This window comes from Jaculus jaculus, chromosome 6 (genome assembly GCF_020740685.1).
Source record: "Jaculus jaculus isolate mJacJac1 chromosome 6, mJacJac1.mat.Y.cur, whole genome shotgun sequence".
Lineage (NCBI taxonomy): Eukaryota > Metazoa > Chordata > Mammalia > Rodentia > Dipodidae > Jaculus > Jaculus jaculus.
In genome coordinates this window covers 27048971-27065685 of record NC_059107.1, presented here as the reverse complement: position 1 = coordinate 27065685, position 16715 = coordinate 27048971, and the positions used below count along the sequence as shown (strand labels likewise).

General features: G+C 41.3%; 1 protein-coding gene across 1 annotated transcript in view; it reads right to left on the bottom strand.

Moving 5' to 3' along the window:
- Positions 1 to 16715, bottom strand: part of LOC101607464 (ran-binding protein 17) — a 161550-nt gene that overhangs the window by 27612 nt on the left and 117223 nt on the right. The window contains exon 13 of the mRNA XM_045152176.1: positions 3745 to 3911. Coding sequence (XP_045008111.1) covers positions 3745 to 3911 — 167 coding nt within the window. The remainder of the gene's footprint in view (positions 1 to 3744; positions 3912 to 16715) is intronic.

Genomic DNA, 16715 nt, shown 5'->3' with positions numbered 1-16715 from the left:
TCAAACCAGTAAATAATTGCAGCATCATTGCATCAGTTTAGTTTAAAGAGCTGACAAGCCCTCTCTAAACTCCAAGCACAATTAGTCATTAGGGTCTAGTTTTTCAGCACTGTTAAGCAATTTGTAACCCATTCCTTTTAATAGGGTTAGGCATTACTTAACCGGCACAGATGCCTTGAAAACTGAAACCTCAAGTTACGAAGCAGCAACCTTGTTCATTACCTTCTGTGATAGGCAAATCATCTATAAAAAACCAGCGCTTAATGGGCAACCAATGAATAATCAATGGCTCACTTTTCATCTGAGTGTGAAAATGAGAATAATCTAATACAGAGTCCCTCTGGTAAGAGGCTGCATCTTGGTTCTGCAGCTCTTCAGAGCTGATTTATAAGGTCTTGGAAAGCTGATGTAAACAGATGATCAATGGGGCCCATCCCTGCTCATAATAACCCCCAACTGGCCCACTCCCTCTTTTCCAGGTCCATCCCTTCAGGCTATTAGCTCTGTCCAGCTAATTCTTCCCACTACTCCTGCCTGCTGCTTTTACTCTGGCCATCCGTTCAGTCCAGCCGACTCAGAAGTAATTTTATACGCAGCAGAGAGCGGGTGGAATTGATTTTTCACTCAGCGCTCAGTTCCCATCTGAATAATTATCAATTTTACTGCCTCATAAAGGGGAAGAGTCAAAATTTCAAATCAATTCAAAAGAGCTTTTGAGACGACAGAAACTGTGCATAAGAATAGAGGTCAAAGTTGTCAGTGACCTAAGGAGATGATGTCAGATATTACTATACTCAATAGTTGACATCAGAAGCACTCAAGATGATATAACCTAGTGCTAATGCAAATCATATTTATGCTGACTATCACAGACCAGTCATTAATATTTAAAACACTATCTGAAAGCCTACATTTCAAATAAATAGAATGTATTATACTGCTTAATAAAGATATATCACTACTTAGTCATATGCTATAAAGTAAAAGATTACCAAATCTTATTAACACACAGAAATTACTTAAACCAACACACACATGGTAATTCTGAGTAAAGACACACTGGCCGTTCTCCTGAACAGCTGGACCACTCGCTCACAGCCTACTAATGTTTGCTAAAGTTCTCTACTACGTTAAAAGTTGTGCCAAAGCTTCTGAGACAATACTGTGATGGTGGTGGAATGCCAGCAAGAGTGACTTTGGTGGACTGTCCCTTGCCATGGCAGGGCAGGGGATAGTCGGAGTTCTCATCCACCCATGGGTATTTACTGGCTTTAGTGACCTCATGACCCAAGTCACTGTTTCTCAACTTCTCCATGAAGAACACCTGAGGGTTGTGGCATACTCCCACCTGTGCCAGTGGCAGGAGTGGAGAGATGGGGGCAGAGGAGGGCCATTCAAATCACAACAGAGGGCTGGAGAGATGGCTTAGCGGTTAAGCGCTTGCCTGTGAAGCTTAAGGACCCCGGTTCGAGGCTCGGTTCCCCAGGTCCCACGTTAGCCAGATGCACAAGGGGGCGCACGTGTCTGGAGTTCGTTTGCAGAGGCTGGAAGCCCTGGCGCGCCCATTCTCTCTCTCTCCCTCTACCTGTCTTTCTCTCTGTGTCTGTCACTCTCAAATAAATAAATAATTAAAAAAAAAATCACAACAGAATGTTTCGCACAGCATCCCACTGAATTAGGTGTGGGATGTAAGGACATGAGCCTTTGATCAAAACAGACTTTTGGTTCAAATTCCAACTCTACTGCTTTTCAGATAATCCTGTGGTACCTGTTGATTCATCTGTAAAATGGGGATGATACCCACATTTCAAGATTGTTGTGGGGTGTATATGAGACTTCTTGGATAGTACTCCCCTTTTGTGTCATTCTTTGTCATGTTAATAAAATTGTCAAATAATTGGTTAGCTACTTATTTCTTTGCCCCTGCCCCAAGATAGGAAACAGTTAAAGAAGAGAAACTGTGTCTTTATAAGTCTTGGTGGTTCTTACACCTTGTACATGGTATGTCCTCAATAAATGAAACAGACTGGCCAGATCATGAAACCCATGTTCCCACAACCCACGTTACTCAAGGTCTCTCAGATTCACTGGGATTCTGTGCAAAATACACAACATGTCATGGTTTGGAAGACCTCCCCTTCCCACCTCCACCTCCATTGAAAAAGGCAGCTGTCCCTAGTACAGGTGGGAGTTTGCAACAGTGCTCAGGTGTTCTGCATGGGGAAGGATGAGAAGAACTGATTGAGATCTCATCACTAAAGGCAATGAGTGTTCAGTGATGGGTCAGAAATCAGATTGGCCAGGTCCCCGGTGAACTGTACCCAGCCAGCCAAAACAGTTCCAGGGTCATACCAACTAGTTATAGGCCTGTAGCCCTTCGCTCGTTACACAGCACGTGAATTATACTCCCCATCCACCTCTGAAATGTCACGACAAATATCAGCCAAAAGAGCACATCCAGGAAGTAAACCTCTTCCATGGCTGTTTCATTCGTTTTAATCATTTTTCACTTAAAATGACATTTTTCGGCCAATTACAGATGACTTATTTGCTCACTAATAATAACGTAGCCAAGAAGAAGTATTTTTACTGGCAAACCAGACTGTTATGGGCATAATTTGGCAAAAGGAAACAACTGAGGACAGGACGAAGATACAATTTCTAACTCTGTGGAAGGAAAACTACCATAGTGACAGTGATGGTATACCCACAAAATGGCATCATTCTTTCTGGACTATTCTTGGCACGGACACTAATTTTTATGCATGTTGTTTCTGTGACTTGCAGAAATGAGCGAGTTCTTTAAGACAGAATTTGATTTGGACTTAACCCATACTAGGCAGTTAGAAAATATGTGTGAAAATAGTGACTTTATAACTTAATTGAATGTTCTTGGGAATATTATATAATCTGTCTCAATTGTGACTCCTGATCTGACATTGAAAACACTGCTAGCCATGCTTCTAGAGATGATACTTCTGGTAGGTTCTCTGGTAAAGCCTGAGAGTCCAGCACAGGACAGTGTCTCAGCCTACCCAAGGCCTTACTAGGCAAATTTAAGATGGCCTTTCCCAAAGCTCTAGGGAGGAAATCAGAGGATGTTTCTTTCTAGTTCCTTTTTTTTTTTTTGAGGTAGGGTCTCACTCTAGTCCTGGAATTCACTATGTAGTCTCAGGGTGGCCTCAAACTCATGGCAATCCTCCTACCTCTGCCTCCCGAGTGCTGGGATTAAAGGCGTGTGCCACCATGCCCGGCTCTAGTTACATTTTTTAAAAGATTTAATTAATTAATTAATTAATTAGAGACAGAGAGGGAGACAGAGAGTGAGAGAGAATGAGTGTGCCAGGGCCTCTAGCCACTGCAAGTGACCTCCAGATGCATGCGCCACCATGTGCATCTGGCTTACGTGGGACCTGGAGGATCAAACCTGGGTCCTTAGGCTTCACAGGCATGCACCTTAACTGCTAAGCCATGTCTCCAGCCTTCTCGTTCCATTTTTGCCCTATTCTTCTCAGGCCTCTGAATGAATGTCCTCTTTTTAAGTTCTAAATTCACTGTGGTGAGCTGAGTGTCACTAGAAGTTTCTTGAGGATGGGTAATACCAAAGCCAAGTACTACTCACTTTCAGGGAAAACACTCCCAGAGAACAACTAGGAAACATCTTGACAAAACACCGGGCACAAGCCAGGAATCAGGCTTGCTTCTGGGAAACACTGTTCCTTACCACCTTGTGGAGTAGATTACCTGTTGCAGGACATCTGGGTTCTGTTGCATAAAATGGAACAGTCTCTGACCAGCCTGCACAGCCTCTCTGCATCGAAGTGGCTTCTTCCCCTCCTTTGCTATGTGCTTGAAGAGGGAGGTGACCATGGAGTCTAAACTGGCACAGCAGCTGGAGGAGACAAGCGCATCTGTACAAACAATAAATAAGTGCTCATTCACATTACTCAAGTGTTGGCCCATTTGATTTAAATGTCTCCATTAAAAAAGAATGAATGGTTTCAAAGCATTTTCATCAAACTTTTAAGTTCCTAAAAAGAAGAGAATCTTGGGCTGGAGAGATGGCTTAGTGGTTAAGCGCTTGCCTGTGAAGCCTAAGGACCCTGGTTCGAGGCTCGGTTCCCCAGGTCCCATGTTAGCCAGATGCACAAGGGGGCGCACGAGTCTGGAGTTCGTTTGCAGAGGCTGGAAGCCCTGGCGTGCCCATTCTCTCTCTCCCCCTCTATCTGTCTTTCTCTCTGTGTCTGTCACTCTCAAATAAATAAATAAAAAATTAAAAAAAAAAGAAGAGAATCTGGCTTCTCTTGTTAAGTCCAGTGTCTGTTATAGGACCTGGCAAAGAGAAATAGGAGGCAGAACTGGGCAGAATTCTCCACTTGGGACTTGAACAATCTCCATTCACTTTGACTGTTGTGCAAAGTGCTCAATGGGCCCAAACTCCATCCAGGTATCAGAAAGTTCATGGCTCTCCACAGAAGTTACTATAGTATAATACTATGTACAAATAAGTAACATACTTCTGGGATTTTTTTAAAATACTTTTATTTATGAGAGTGAGAGAGCGAGAGAGCGAGTGAGAGAGAACGGGTGCCCTAGGGCTTCTAGCCACTGTAAACAAACTCCAGACACATGTGCCACCTTGTGCATCTGGTTTACATGGGTTCTGTTTCCCTAGGCTTTGAGGGAAGTGCCTCAATGGTTAATTCATCTCTCCAGCCCACTGCTGGGGTATTTTAAGGGAAATATTACATTTTGATGGTGATCAGGGTGAGCTGAATGAAGAACATAGCCCAAGATTGTCTTGCAAAGATTATTCCACTTAGATCTAGGAAGAACTCTCTTCAGGTAGAGAGATTATAGGAGCTAACAAGGATTTTGGTACCAGGCAGCTCTGGTTTCAAATCTTTTCCTTTCCCTTCCCTCCTAAGTATTTTATTTTTATTTATTTCTTTATTTGAGGGGGGTGGAGGGAGGGAGGAAGGAAGGAAGGGATAGAGAGAGAAAAAAAATGGGTGAACAAACTCCAGATGCATGCACCACCATGTGCTCTGGCTTTCATGGGTCTTGGCAAATTGAACCTGGGTCCTTTGGCTTTGTTGGCAAGCACTTTTAACTGCTAAGCCATCTCTCCAGCTCCCTCCTTTCTTTTTTGATGTATGTATATGTATGGTGTGTCTGTGTGTCACATTGACCATGTGGAGGTCAGAGGACAACGTTGAGGAGTCCATCCTTGCCTTCCGTCTTCCCACTCTTTGAGGCAGGTCTTTCTTTCATTCCTGAGCACCAGGCTAGCTGGACCACAGCTGCCAGGAACGTCTTGCCTCCACCTCCCATCTTGCAGTCAGTGTACTGGGATGATAGGAGCCTCCATAGCTTTTATGTGGGAGCTGGGGATCTGAACTTGGGTACTCAGGCTTGAATGGCAACTGCTTTATCCACTGAGCTATCTCCCCAACCTCCATCTTTCCCAATCATCTGTACTGTTATTTGAAAGAGCCTCTTCATTTTGCTCACCATTTGCAAAATATCTTGTAGAGTTGAATGAGGGGCAAAAATAAGTTCATCAGTAATAAAAAACATAACATATTTACTGAGGGGTTATTCTGTGATAGCTACAGTGTGAACAGCGTGACATGAACTATTATTACTTTTTGTTTGCTTTTTCGAGGTAGGGTCTTGCTCTAGGCCAGGTTGACCTGGAATTCACTATGTAGTCTCAGGCTGGCCTTGAACTCACAGTGATCCTCGTCACTCTGCCACCTGAGTGCGCCACCACACCTGGAAGATTTGTTTGTTTATATATTTGAGGAGGGGGATATATGGGTGCAGCAGGGTCTCCAGCCACTGCAAACAAACTCTAGACACATGTGCTACCTTGTGCATCTGGCTTATGTGGGTCCTGGGGAATTGAACCTGGGTCCTTTAGCTTTGTAGGAAAGTGCCTTGACCACTAAAACATCTTTCCAGCCCTGGATTATTATTTTTAATCTCCACAACAGCCCTGTAATGCTTAGAGAGATTAAGGGAATGATCTAGTAACACATATCTATAGTCTGAAAGCACAAAAAGAGTTGGGCTGTGGATCTTTGTTCTTAGCAACTAAAAAGTTGGCTGAGTGGTTAAGGTGCTTTCCTGCAAAGCCTAAGGACCCAGGTTTGATTCCCCAGTACCCACATAAAACCAGATGCAACAAGGTAGTGCATGCATCTGGAGTTCATTTACAGTGCCTAGAGGTTCTGGTGCACCCATTCTCTCTCCCTTTCTAACTACCTCTTTCTCTCTCAAATAAATAAGTGAATAAAAATATTTAAAGAAACACATTTATCAAGTAAAAACACACATAAGCATTGACTACGTTTTAAAAAGGGAGCAGCTCTATGGGAGAGCACTTGTCTAGCATGTTCAAGGCCCTGGCCCGACCCTCAGCATCCCAAGCACAAAACCAAACCAACCTACATAAATCCCACAGTGGGTGTTAAAATAGGGTAAAAGAGGGCTGGAGAGATGGCTTAGCGGTTTAGTGCTTGCCTGTGAAGCCTAAGGACGCTGGTTCGAGGCTTGGATCCCCAGGTCCCATGTTAGCCAGATGCACAAGGAGGCACACGCATTTGGAGTTCGTTTGCAGTGGCTGGAAGCTCTGGCACGCCCATTCTCTCTCTCTCCCTCTATCTGTCTTTCTCTCTGTGTCTATCGCTCTCAAATAAATAAATGAATGAATGAATAAATAAATGAATAAAAAATGGGGTAAAAGAAGCTGGCCGGGCATGGTGGTGCACTCCTTTAGTCTTGGCACCCGGGAGGCAGAGGTAGGAGGATCACAGTGCGCTGGAGGCCAGCCTGAGACTACAGAGTGAGTGCCAGATCAGCCAGGCCTAGAGTGAGAGCCTGCCTCAGGAAGAAAAAAAAAAAAGGTGAGAGAGGATATGTTCCAGGGAGGACTTTTAAGTGTAAAGATGTGTGTAGGAGTTATGAGAGAGGTTCTGACATGAGGATACCCTAAAATGGCTGAGATATTTTACATTTAATTTTAAAGTCTATAAAGATATTACTGAAGGTTTTCTGAGCAAGTAACTGACATGACAGAACAACCATTTATTATCTCCTTTGTACATAAAATTATCATTTCTTTTTTTTTTTTTTTTTTTGGAGACATGGTTTCATGTATTTTTGGCTGGTCTCAAACTGTTTATATACCTGAAGATGACTGTGAACTTCTGGTCCTCCTGCCTCTACCTTCTCTATACTAGGACAACAACCATGTACCACCATACCCCATTTATGGGGTGCTGGACATCAAACCAGGGCTTTGTGTATGCCAGACAAGCACTCTACCAACTAAACCATGTCTCCAGCTTTCATCTCATTAACTGCCAAGAACTATTTGGTTTGTTAGGTATCATTTGCATTTTAAAGAGGATAGCTCTGAGGTATGCTCAAGGCATTGTATGTGTATGTATGTAAGGGGGAAGAGAGATGGAGGGAAGGAAGGAAGAGGGAGAAGGAGAGGGAGAAAGATATTAGAAGATTAAAACTCAGGGACTAAGTAGTTGATCCAAACTCTGTGGCTTTAACTCATAGCATGATACTGCCCGTATTGTTGGCAAATGATGAGATGCCAACACAATCTCTGGGCATTTTTGATGAGTAAGAGGAACAATTAAAAGTAGCAAATGTAGTAGCCTCAGAAAGCAGACTGAGAAAACAGGCATGATGCCAACATGCATGTAATCCTCACACTTATGGTGAGGGCAGGAGGATCTGTCTGGGCTACATGAATGAGACCTTGTCTCCAAGAACCAAAGAAGTAAAGAACAATATAGGGTTTAGAATCAGTTTCTTCTTCATGTCTGAAACAAGTATGTCTAATAGTTCAGAGGTGAGATATTAACTAGGTAGAGAAAGTTTTCTAGAAGGTTAAGAGTTATGTCAATAATAACTAGCTCTGGAGTAATATTACAGTTTAAAAACTTACACATAATTTTAGAGATATGTCATGAAAAATAGGAGGTTTTAGGGCAAATTCTGAAATACAGACAAGACAACAGTAGCTGATACAAAATCATGAGAAATGAGAAGTCTAAAAGACAGGTACACTAGTTGTTGAAAACACTGGGGCTATAAGGCTTTAGGTCTAGGCCAAGAGCTATACACTAATATGTTGAAATGTATCCTTTTCTTTTTCATTCATATTTCTACATTTGAAGTCCCAATCACGAAAGTAAGGGGATTAAGTGACTTTGAACATTTACAGCAGCAAGTAAATAGGTATGGTTTCACTTATTAGTGACAAGTAATATGCTATCAATCATATACAAAATTTAAAGCTGTCACAGGTTTGGTGACCACATGCTATGCAAGCTAGTTGGCTGTGAAAGAGCCAGGTCAACACTTTAGACACACACAAGTATGATTACAACAGAAGCACGGAGAGCTTCCGTTATGCTGTCCTAGGACTGGGGGCTTCACAGAGCTACATGTGACTTCCAGGTAGACTGAAATGTGAGGATTCCTAAGGATCAGGGCATCTGGTCAAACCCAGAATGAATCATGCAGAGGACTACGTATTTTTAGTGTTAGCTTTTCTCTATCTGCAGCTAAAACTATTGTGCTCAGGATGGCATGAGGGAACACAAGAACACATGTGATAGAATCAGGCACACACTGTATACTCATGGTCACACATAATACAGGGCAGCAGTGAGGCTTCAGTCCAAGATCAGCATTCCTTCAGTAATGCTACCCTGTCAAGACTCTTGAGAACCTTGCTGAAATGAAATGCAGATTCCAGACCTGCTGAAGAGCAGACTTTGAGAGTACCAGGAGCTGCTCACAGCTGATTCACAATCTTAAGTATTACTATCATGTGAGATAAAAGAATGTCAGGCTAAACTGTAATAATAAAAGACAAGACTTCTGCTTCTGTCCATGAAGGATTAACTGCTATGAGAATTTTCCCTCCTGCCATAAACAACTAGAAAACAGGCCAAAAATATATGAAACAAGAGTTTTCAATTATTGCACAACAAGCAGTATAGGCCTACTACACCGCAGAGGAGGGAAATAAATGAGGCAATACCTACAAGTGCTAGAGCTCACTGCCCAGAGCAGTCCAGCTGCAGGACAGGAAGGGCAACCCAGAGACGCCAGCGGCCTTACGGAATCCCAGTGAAGCACAGTGGAATTTGGGGAGGTGGAGACAGCTAGGACTTGTGGTACAGAGTACTAGAGCATGAGAATGACAAAGGGAGAGAAGTACAGATTCACAAGGCAGCCCTTCCAGTGTCTGTATAAATAATTAATTACTTGTGCAAATGTGAGAAGAAACTCTTCAAGGATGAAAATCCATGGGCCAAATGATTCCTAAAGATTTCAGAGCCATACTAGTTTGTTGAGGAACCACATAACCCATGGAACACTGGTGGGTCCTCAAAGGGGACCTTAGTCCTTAGTAGAGGGGCTCAATTACTCCAAAATAAAGACGGCCTCATTTGACTGTAAATGAGTCAAATTAATGCATAATTTATCCAACTGAAAGACAGAACAAAATCCAAAATCTGTAATTCAATACTCTATAACATAAATCTCATAATGTCTGGGTCCAATTAAAATTTAAAGGGGACTGGAGAGATGGTTTGGTGGTTAAGGCACTTGTCTGCAAAGCCAAAGGGCCCAGGTTCAATTCCTTAGGACCCATGTAAGCCAGATGCACAAGGTGGCACATGTGCCTAGAGTTTCTTTGTAGTAGCTGAAGGCCCTTGCACACCCATTCGCTGTCTCTCTGTCATCTCTCTCTGCCACTTTTCTCTCAAATAAATAAATAAAAATTAAAAATAATTAAAGGACATATATTTGAAAAAAATATGGCCATAAGGAGAAAAATAAATCATTAGAAACACATCCAGAAATGACTTTAGTAGACACAGACCTTAAAACCATTATGGTATTAACCAAGAGAAAAGAAAACATGGACTTGATGAGGAAGAACTGAAGATGTAGACGAGGCATGTCCCAGTGGAGTCAGCAGGGAGGTGAGCAAGATCAACACATGGCACACATGTATGAAAATCACCAGTGAATAAAATAACACAACCACCAAAGAAGTTCATGCCTCTAGACCATCTTCTTAGGACCTTGACATAGGCAAATTGCTTGAGTGATCCCAAACAAAGTGATCTCTTGTATCGAACATACATACACACGGAAATGGGATTTCTAGAGAATAAAAATACAGCATCTGAATTTAAAAAAAATCCAGTAGCAGTAGATTAAAATGTAAAAATGCTCTATGAGGGCAGGGTGTGGTGGTGCACACCTTTTAATCCCAGCACTTGGGGGGAAGAGGTGGAGGGAGCACTGTGAATTCAGGCCACCCTTTGAATTCTACATTAGCCTGAGCTAGAGTGAGATCCTACCTTGAAAAAAAAAGAAGGAAAAAAATGCTGTATGAACTTGAGATACAATTACAGAAATTATTCAAAACCAAGCAAAGATTAAAATAAAAAGAAAAGACAAGACAGTTATTACCGAGCTCTTGGTTATACAACATATTTGTAACCAGAGGTTCAGAACTGTAATCAGAGAGACAGACTGGGATTATTAAAAAGTAAACAGTGGTGATATTATTATAAGATGCAGATTTAAGACACTTCCTCATTTGTTAGCCTGTGAGTGGGAGAGAATGGGCATGCCAGTGCTCCATGCCTCTGCAAATGAACTCCAGATGCATGTGCCATTTTGTGCAGCTGGCTTTACATGGGTACTGGGGAATCAAACTCTGGCTGGGGGGTTTTGAAAACAAGTGCTTTAACCACTGAGCCATCCCCCTAGCCCAAAATGTAGATTTTAATTCCATTAAACCCATGGAGAATGTAGGTGGACTCACAGCCAGTGCTCACCGAGAGCTCAGCCCGCTGCACATGCCTGCAATCCCAGCCACTCTGGAGACTGGGCATGGAGGTTAGAGGAAAACCTTGGGGTGCTCTTCCCTTCTACCTCCTTGTTAAAAAGAATATTAAAAAACAATTTTTTTTTTTTCCAGATAGGGTGTCCCTCTAGCTCAGGCTGACTTGGAATTCACTATGTAGTCTCAGGTTGGCTTTGAACTCAAAGTGATCCTCCTACCTCTGCCTCCTGAGTGCTGGGATTAAAGGTGTGCGCCACCACACCCGGCTTCTACCTTCTTTTTGAAACAGGCTCTTCCTGTGTTGCTTTCCCACTGTGTGCACCAGTCTAGCTGGTCTGTCAGCTCCTGGATTCTACTGCTTCACCTCTATTGGTATCACAGATGCATGAATTGCTTCAAGTTTGGCTTTGTGTGGGAGTTAGGGCACTGAACTCAGAAGTTCCTTTACTGCTGAGCCATCTCCGTAGCCCTGGAAAACTTACATCTTACTAGTATTCAAATATTCAATAGTCATTCAACATTCAATACCCAGCCAGGTATGGTGGCGCATGCCTTTAATCTAGCAGTTGGAAGGCAAGAGGTAGTAGGATCGCCATGAGTTTGAGGCCACCCTGAGACTACTTAGTGAATTCCAGATCAGCCTGGGCCAGACTGAAACCCTACCTCAGAAAAAAAAAAAGAAAGAAAAGAAAAAAAATGCAACATTCATTCATAATATTCTCAGAAAACAGCAAAAACAATTTCTTAGGATAAAAAGCCATCTAATGAGAAACTTAACATTATACTGAAGGCATGAGACTGAATGCTTTTCTTATAGTAATGGAGATGAGAAAATGATGTTTGCTATGATCACTTTATACAGTAGTGCACTGTAGATTCTATCTAGTGTGATAAAGAAAAAAAGCATGTAGACTGGAAGGTAAGTTAAAATTTCATTTTCTAGCTGGGCATGGTGGCATACGCCTTTAATCCCAGCACTTGGGAGGCAGAGGTTGGAGGATCACCATGAGTTTGAGGCCACCCTGAGACTACATAGTGAATTCCAGGTCAGCCTGAGCTAAAGTGAGACCTTACTGTGAAAAACAAAAACAAACAAAAATTTCATTTCCTGACACATATGTGTAGGTGATCTTAAGAAATCTACGACAAACTAATAGAATAAATTTAGCATGGCTATACTATCTGAGTTTAATATATAAAAATCATTTTTATTTGCATCAAAGAAAACTAGGAAATTAAAAATTATTATTTACAATAGCACAAACCCCATAAACTATTGGTTATAACTAATTATGTAGAAGACTGATCGATTTAAAACCATAATTAAGGAAGACAGACCTAAGTGAATAGAGGAATTTTTTAAAAATCATTTTTAAGCTGGGCGTGGCGGCACATGCCTTTAATCCCAGCAGTTGGGAGGCAGAGGTAGGAGGATCACCATGAGTTCGAGGCCACCCTGACACTACATAGTGAGTTCCAGGTCAGCTTGAGCTAGCATGAGACCCTACCTTGAAAAACAAACAAACAAAAAAAAATCATTTTTATTTATTTATTTGGGAGTGACGGGGGGGTGTGTGACCTACTATGAAATTAGTACATATAGTATTGGCAAAAGGTAAATAAATAAGCAAAATGTAAGAGGTGCCAGAATAAGCGAATACCCACGTGGTAAAAGAAGGACTTGAATCTCAAACCATATATAAAAATTAAATTGAAATGTGTCACAGTTTTGGGCATCAGAGCCAAACTGATAAAACTTCTGGAAGTGGAAACTGCCGGTGGACTCCAGGGCCTGGCGCCACTGCACATGCAAATCTGAAGTTGAAAATTCTCTGGAAGGTACAAGCAAGCATCAGGTGAAGGTTTGGATATCTGAAATTAAGTGAATTCCAATGCACAAAGCTCCCTTACCCCCACTGTACCACCGTCAGGAGGAGAAAAAGACAGCTCCATGACACTGCAGGCATTGTAGAGGGTCTGTCCCAAACAGTGACTGCTGGTAATGCAGTATTCCAGTAGAGGGGAGACCAAGGTAAAGCCTGGTGCCCAGAATATCAGCCGAACAGCAGAAGATGGCACTCAACCTAGAAGCAACCAGCCATGATACAAGTAGGCTAAAAGAATTCATGAGCTCCCAGCTCTACACTGGATACTAGAAGGAATACTTCAGAGGGAAGAGAAGGACAAACACATCCAAGGAACTACAGGGAAAAATTAATGATGCTGGGATAACTGTAAACTATCTACTGAATGTAGACAACACCTCCACTGAAAGAAGACAAATGTCCAAAATTTAGAAATTAAAAAAATTTCAACCAACAACCTAACGTCTGCTACAAAAGCCCCAGTGCAAGGGTCGGAGAGATGGCTTAGTGATTACGGCACTTGCCTGTGAAGCCTAAGGACCCAGGTTCAATTTCCCAGTACTCATGTACGCCAGGTGCACCAGGTAGTGCATGTGTTTGGAGTTCATTTGCAGTGGCTTAGAGGCCCTTGGGGCTCTTATTCTATCTACATCTTTCTCTCTCTCAAATAAATACATACATTTTTAAAGTAAAAAAAAAGTCCCAGTGTAAGAAAATACACATACACAACTCCCCCACAGCCACCAAATTGTAAGAAAAGTCAAGACAACATATCCCCTCTAAAACCTACCAACTCCAGAGTGATGGCCCCCAATTACAGAGACTTAGATGAGATTCCACTCAAAGAATTGAAAAACATGATGATAAATATGTGCAAAAAATGAACAATTTCAAGAGAACACAACCAGCTGAATGAAGGAAGTCAATGGAAGAATGAAAATGGAATTCATTAAAGAGACAGAAATACTGAAGAAAAAAACAAACTGAAATGATGCTGGGAATGAAAAATACAGTAAGTGAAATAAAAAGCTCAGTGGAGAGCTTCGCCCATGGAATGAATCATGGAGAGAACAGAAGATCAGGGCTGGAGGACAAGGCAGACGTCCAGTGCACACAGTCCCCTTGTCCCCATCCTGCCACAGTCAGAGGAGAAAGACTGCTCGGACACTGCAGGTATTGCAGTGGGTCTCTCAGACAATGACTGCTGCTCACTGATAAGCTTAGTCAAGGAAAATGATCAACTTACAAAAACATATAGATGTTTTTGTAAAAACATATGGATGAAGCATGCAAGATCTATAGGACGCTATGAAAATCTGCAGTCTGTGCGTACAGAAGAGGGAGATGTATTCCATGCCAACCGAGGGCACAGAAAAGGGAGACATACACCATGCCAACAAAATAGAGAGTATTTTCAATACAATCATAGCAAAAAAATGTCCAAATCTAGGGAAAGAGATGTCTATCCAGATACAAGAGGCATATAGAAGAGCAAGTACACAGGACCAGACAGGAAACTCCCAATGTCACATCATAGTTAAAACACTAAATGTGCAGAACAAAGAAAGAATATTGACAGCTGCAAGAAAGAAACTTCAGGTCACTATAGAGGCAGGCTCATTAGGAACCTTAAGGTTCAATGGGAACCTTAAGGCAGAAGGGCTTGGAATATCTTTCAAGTCATGAAGAAACACAATTTTCAGACTACTAAATCTGGTGAAACTATCAGTTATAATTGAAAGGGAAGGAGATATGATACAAGTAGTCTAAAGTAATTCATGAGCATCAAGCCAGCTCCACAAAGGATACTGGAAGGAATATTTCAGGGGGGAAAGAATGACAAGCACATTCAAGGAGCTACAGGGAAAAAACAATTAATGATGCTAGGATATCTGTTAAACAACTGAGGACTGAGAAAACCCAAACACTACAAAATAACAGGAATCAATATAAGTCTTTCAGTAACAACAGTGAATATTATGGGTCTTAATTCCCCAATCAAAGGGCACAGACTAGCAGGTTGGATTAGAAAACAGAATCTCCCTTTTTGTTATCTCCATGAAAAATATGGAAATTATAGATCAATCTGATAAACATAATGTATAAAAATTCTCAATAAAATACTTGCAAACCAAATTCAAGAAGAGATCAAGATCACACACCACAATGACACATACAGGGGTCATTCCTCAGATACAGGGTTGGTTCAGTAGATATAAACCAATAAATGAAATCTGTCACAAAAATGGACACAAGGAGGGAAATGATATGATCATCTCAACTGATGCAGAAAAGGCTTTTGACAAAATCCAGCATCTCTGCATGATGACAGTCCTGGAGAGGGCTAGAGGGGAAGGTTATGTAAAGGTCACATGACAAACCCATAGCCAACATTATGCCAAATGGAGAAAAACTCAGTATTCTTGGTAAGACTAGGCATAAGACAAGGATGTCCCACTTTTCCATCAACATTCAACATTGTACTTAAAGTCTACAGTCTAAAGTCTAAAGCTACAGTAATAGATAAGAAAAGGAAATAAAAGGGATACAAACAGAAAAGCAGGAAGCTAAAGTATTCTTATTTACATAAGGGACCTAAAAGTCTGCATCAGAAAACTCCTGGAGCTGATAAACACTTTCAACGAAGTGGCAGAATACAAAATTAACATAAAAATCAGTAGCTTGCTCATACACCAATAACAATATACAAAGAAAGATTCCAGGGAAAGAATTCCATTCACATTGGCCTCAAAAATAATAAGGGCCAGAGAGATGGCTTCGTGTTTATGGTACTTTTTTTCCTTAGAAATTTTTGGTTTATTTTTTGGTACCTTATTATTTTTTTTTTTTTTACTTCAATATTTATTGCCTGAAAAGCCAAAGGACTCTGGTTCCATTTCCCTGGAACCACGTAAGCCAGGTACACAAGGTGGTGCATTCGTCTGGAGTTTGTTTGCAGCTGCTTTTCTCTCTAGCTGCCTCTTCCTCTATTTTAAATAAATAAATAAAATGTTTAAAAAAAGAGAATAATATACTTTGTAGTAAACTTAACCAAAGAAGTGAAAAACCTTTACAATGAAAACTTTAAAGCACTGAAGAAAGAAATTGAGGAAAAAGTAGGACATGGAAAAACATCCCCCCCCCATACTCATGGATTGGAAGAATTAATACTGTGAAAGTGGCAATGCTACCAAAAGCAATCTAAAAGTTCAATGTAATCCTGATTAAAATTCTAGCACCATTCTTCATAGAAACGGGTAAAACAATCATAAATTTCATACAGAAGCACAAAAAACCCCGGGGACAGCCGAAACAATCCTGAGTATAAAGAATGCAGCTGGAAGTATCACCACACTTGATTTCAAGTTACACCACGGAGCTACAGTAGCAAAGCCAGCATGGTACCTGTACAGAAATGCAATCAGTGAACTAGAAGACCCAGTTATCAATCCATGCAGCTATAGCCACCTGATTTTTGACAAAGATGCAAAAAATAGTCACTAGAGAAGTGAAAGATTCTTTAACAAATGGTGCTGGGAAAATTGAATATCTACATTAAGAAAAATAAATCTAGACCCCTATCTCTCATCTTGCACAAAAATTCATTCCAAATGGATCAAAGACATCCATCAATGTAAAACCTAAAACTCTGAAACTGCTAAAGAAAAAAGTAGGGAACTCATTATAGGACACAAGCACAGAAAAGAATTATCTGAAAAGGTCTTCAGTTGCTCAGGAACTAAGCTCAACCACTGACCAAGGGTATCACAGGAAATGGAAAAGCTTTGGTGTAGCACAGGAAATAGTCAATTGAGCAAAGAGGCAGCCCTACAGTGTAATCTACACAACTGTCAGAGGATTTACATCTGGAATACACAAACAGCTGAACAACTACATATCAAAAACAACCTAGTTAAAAAAGGGCGATGAAAATGAACTGTTCTCAA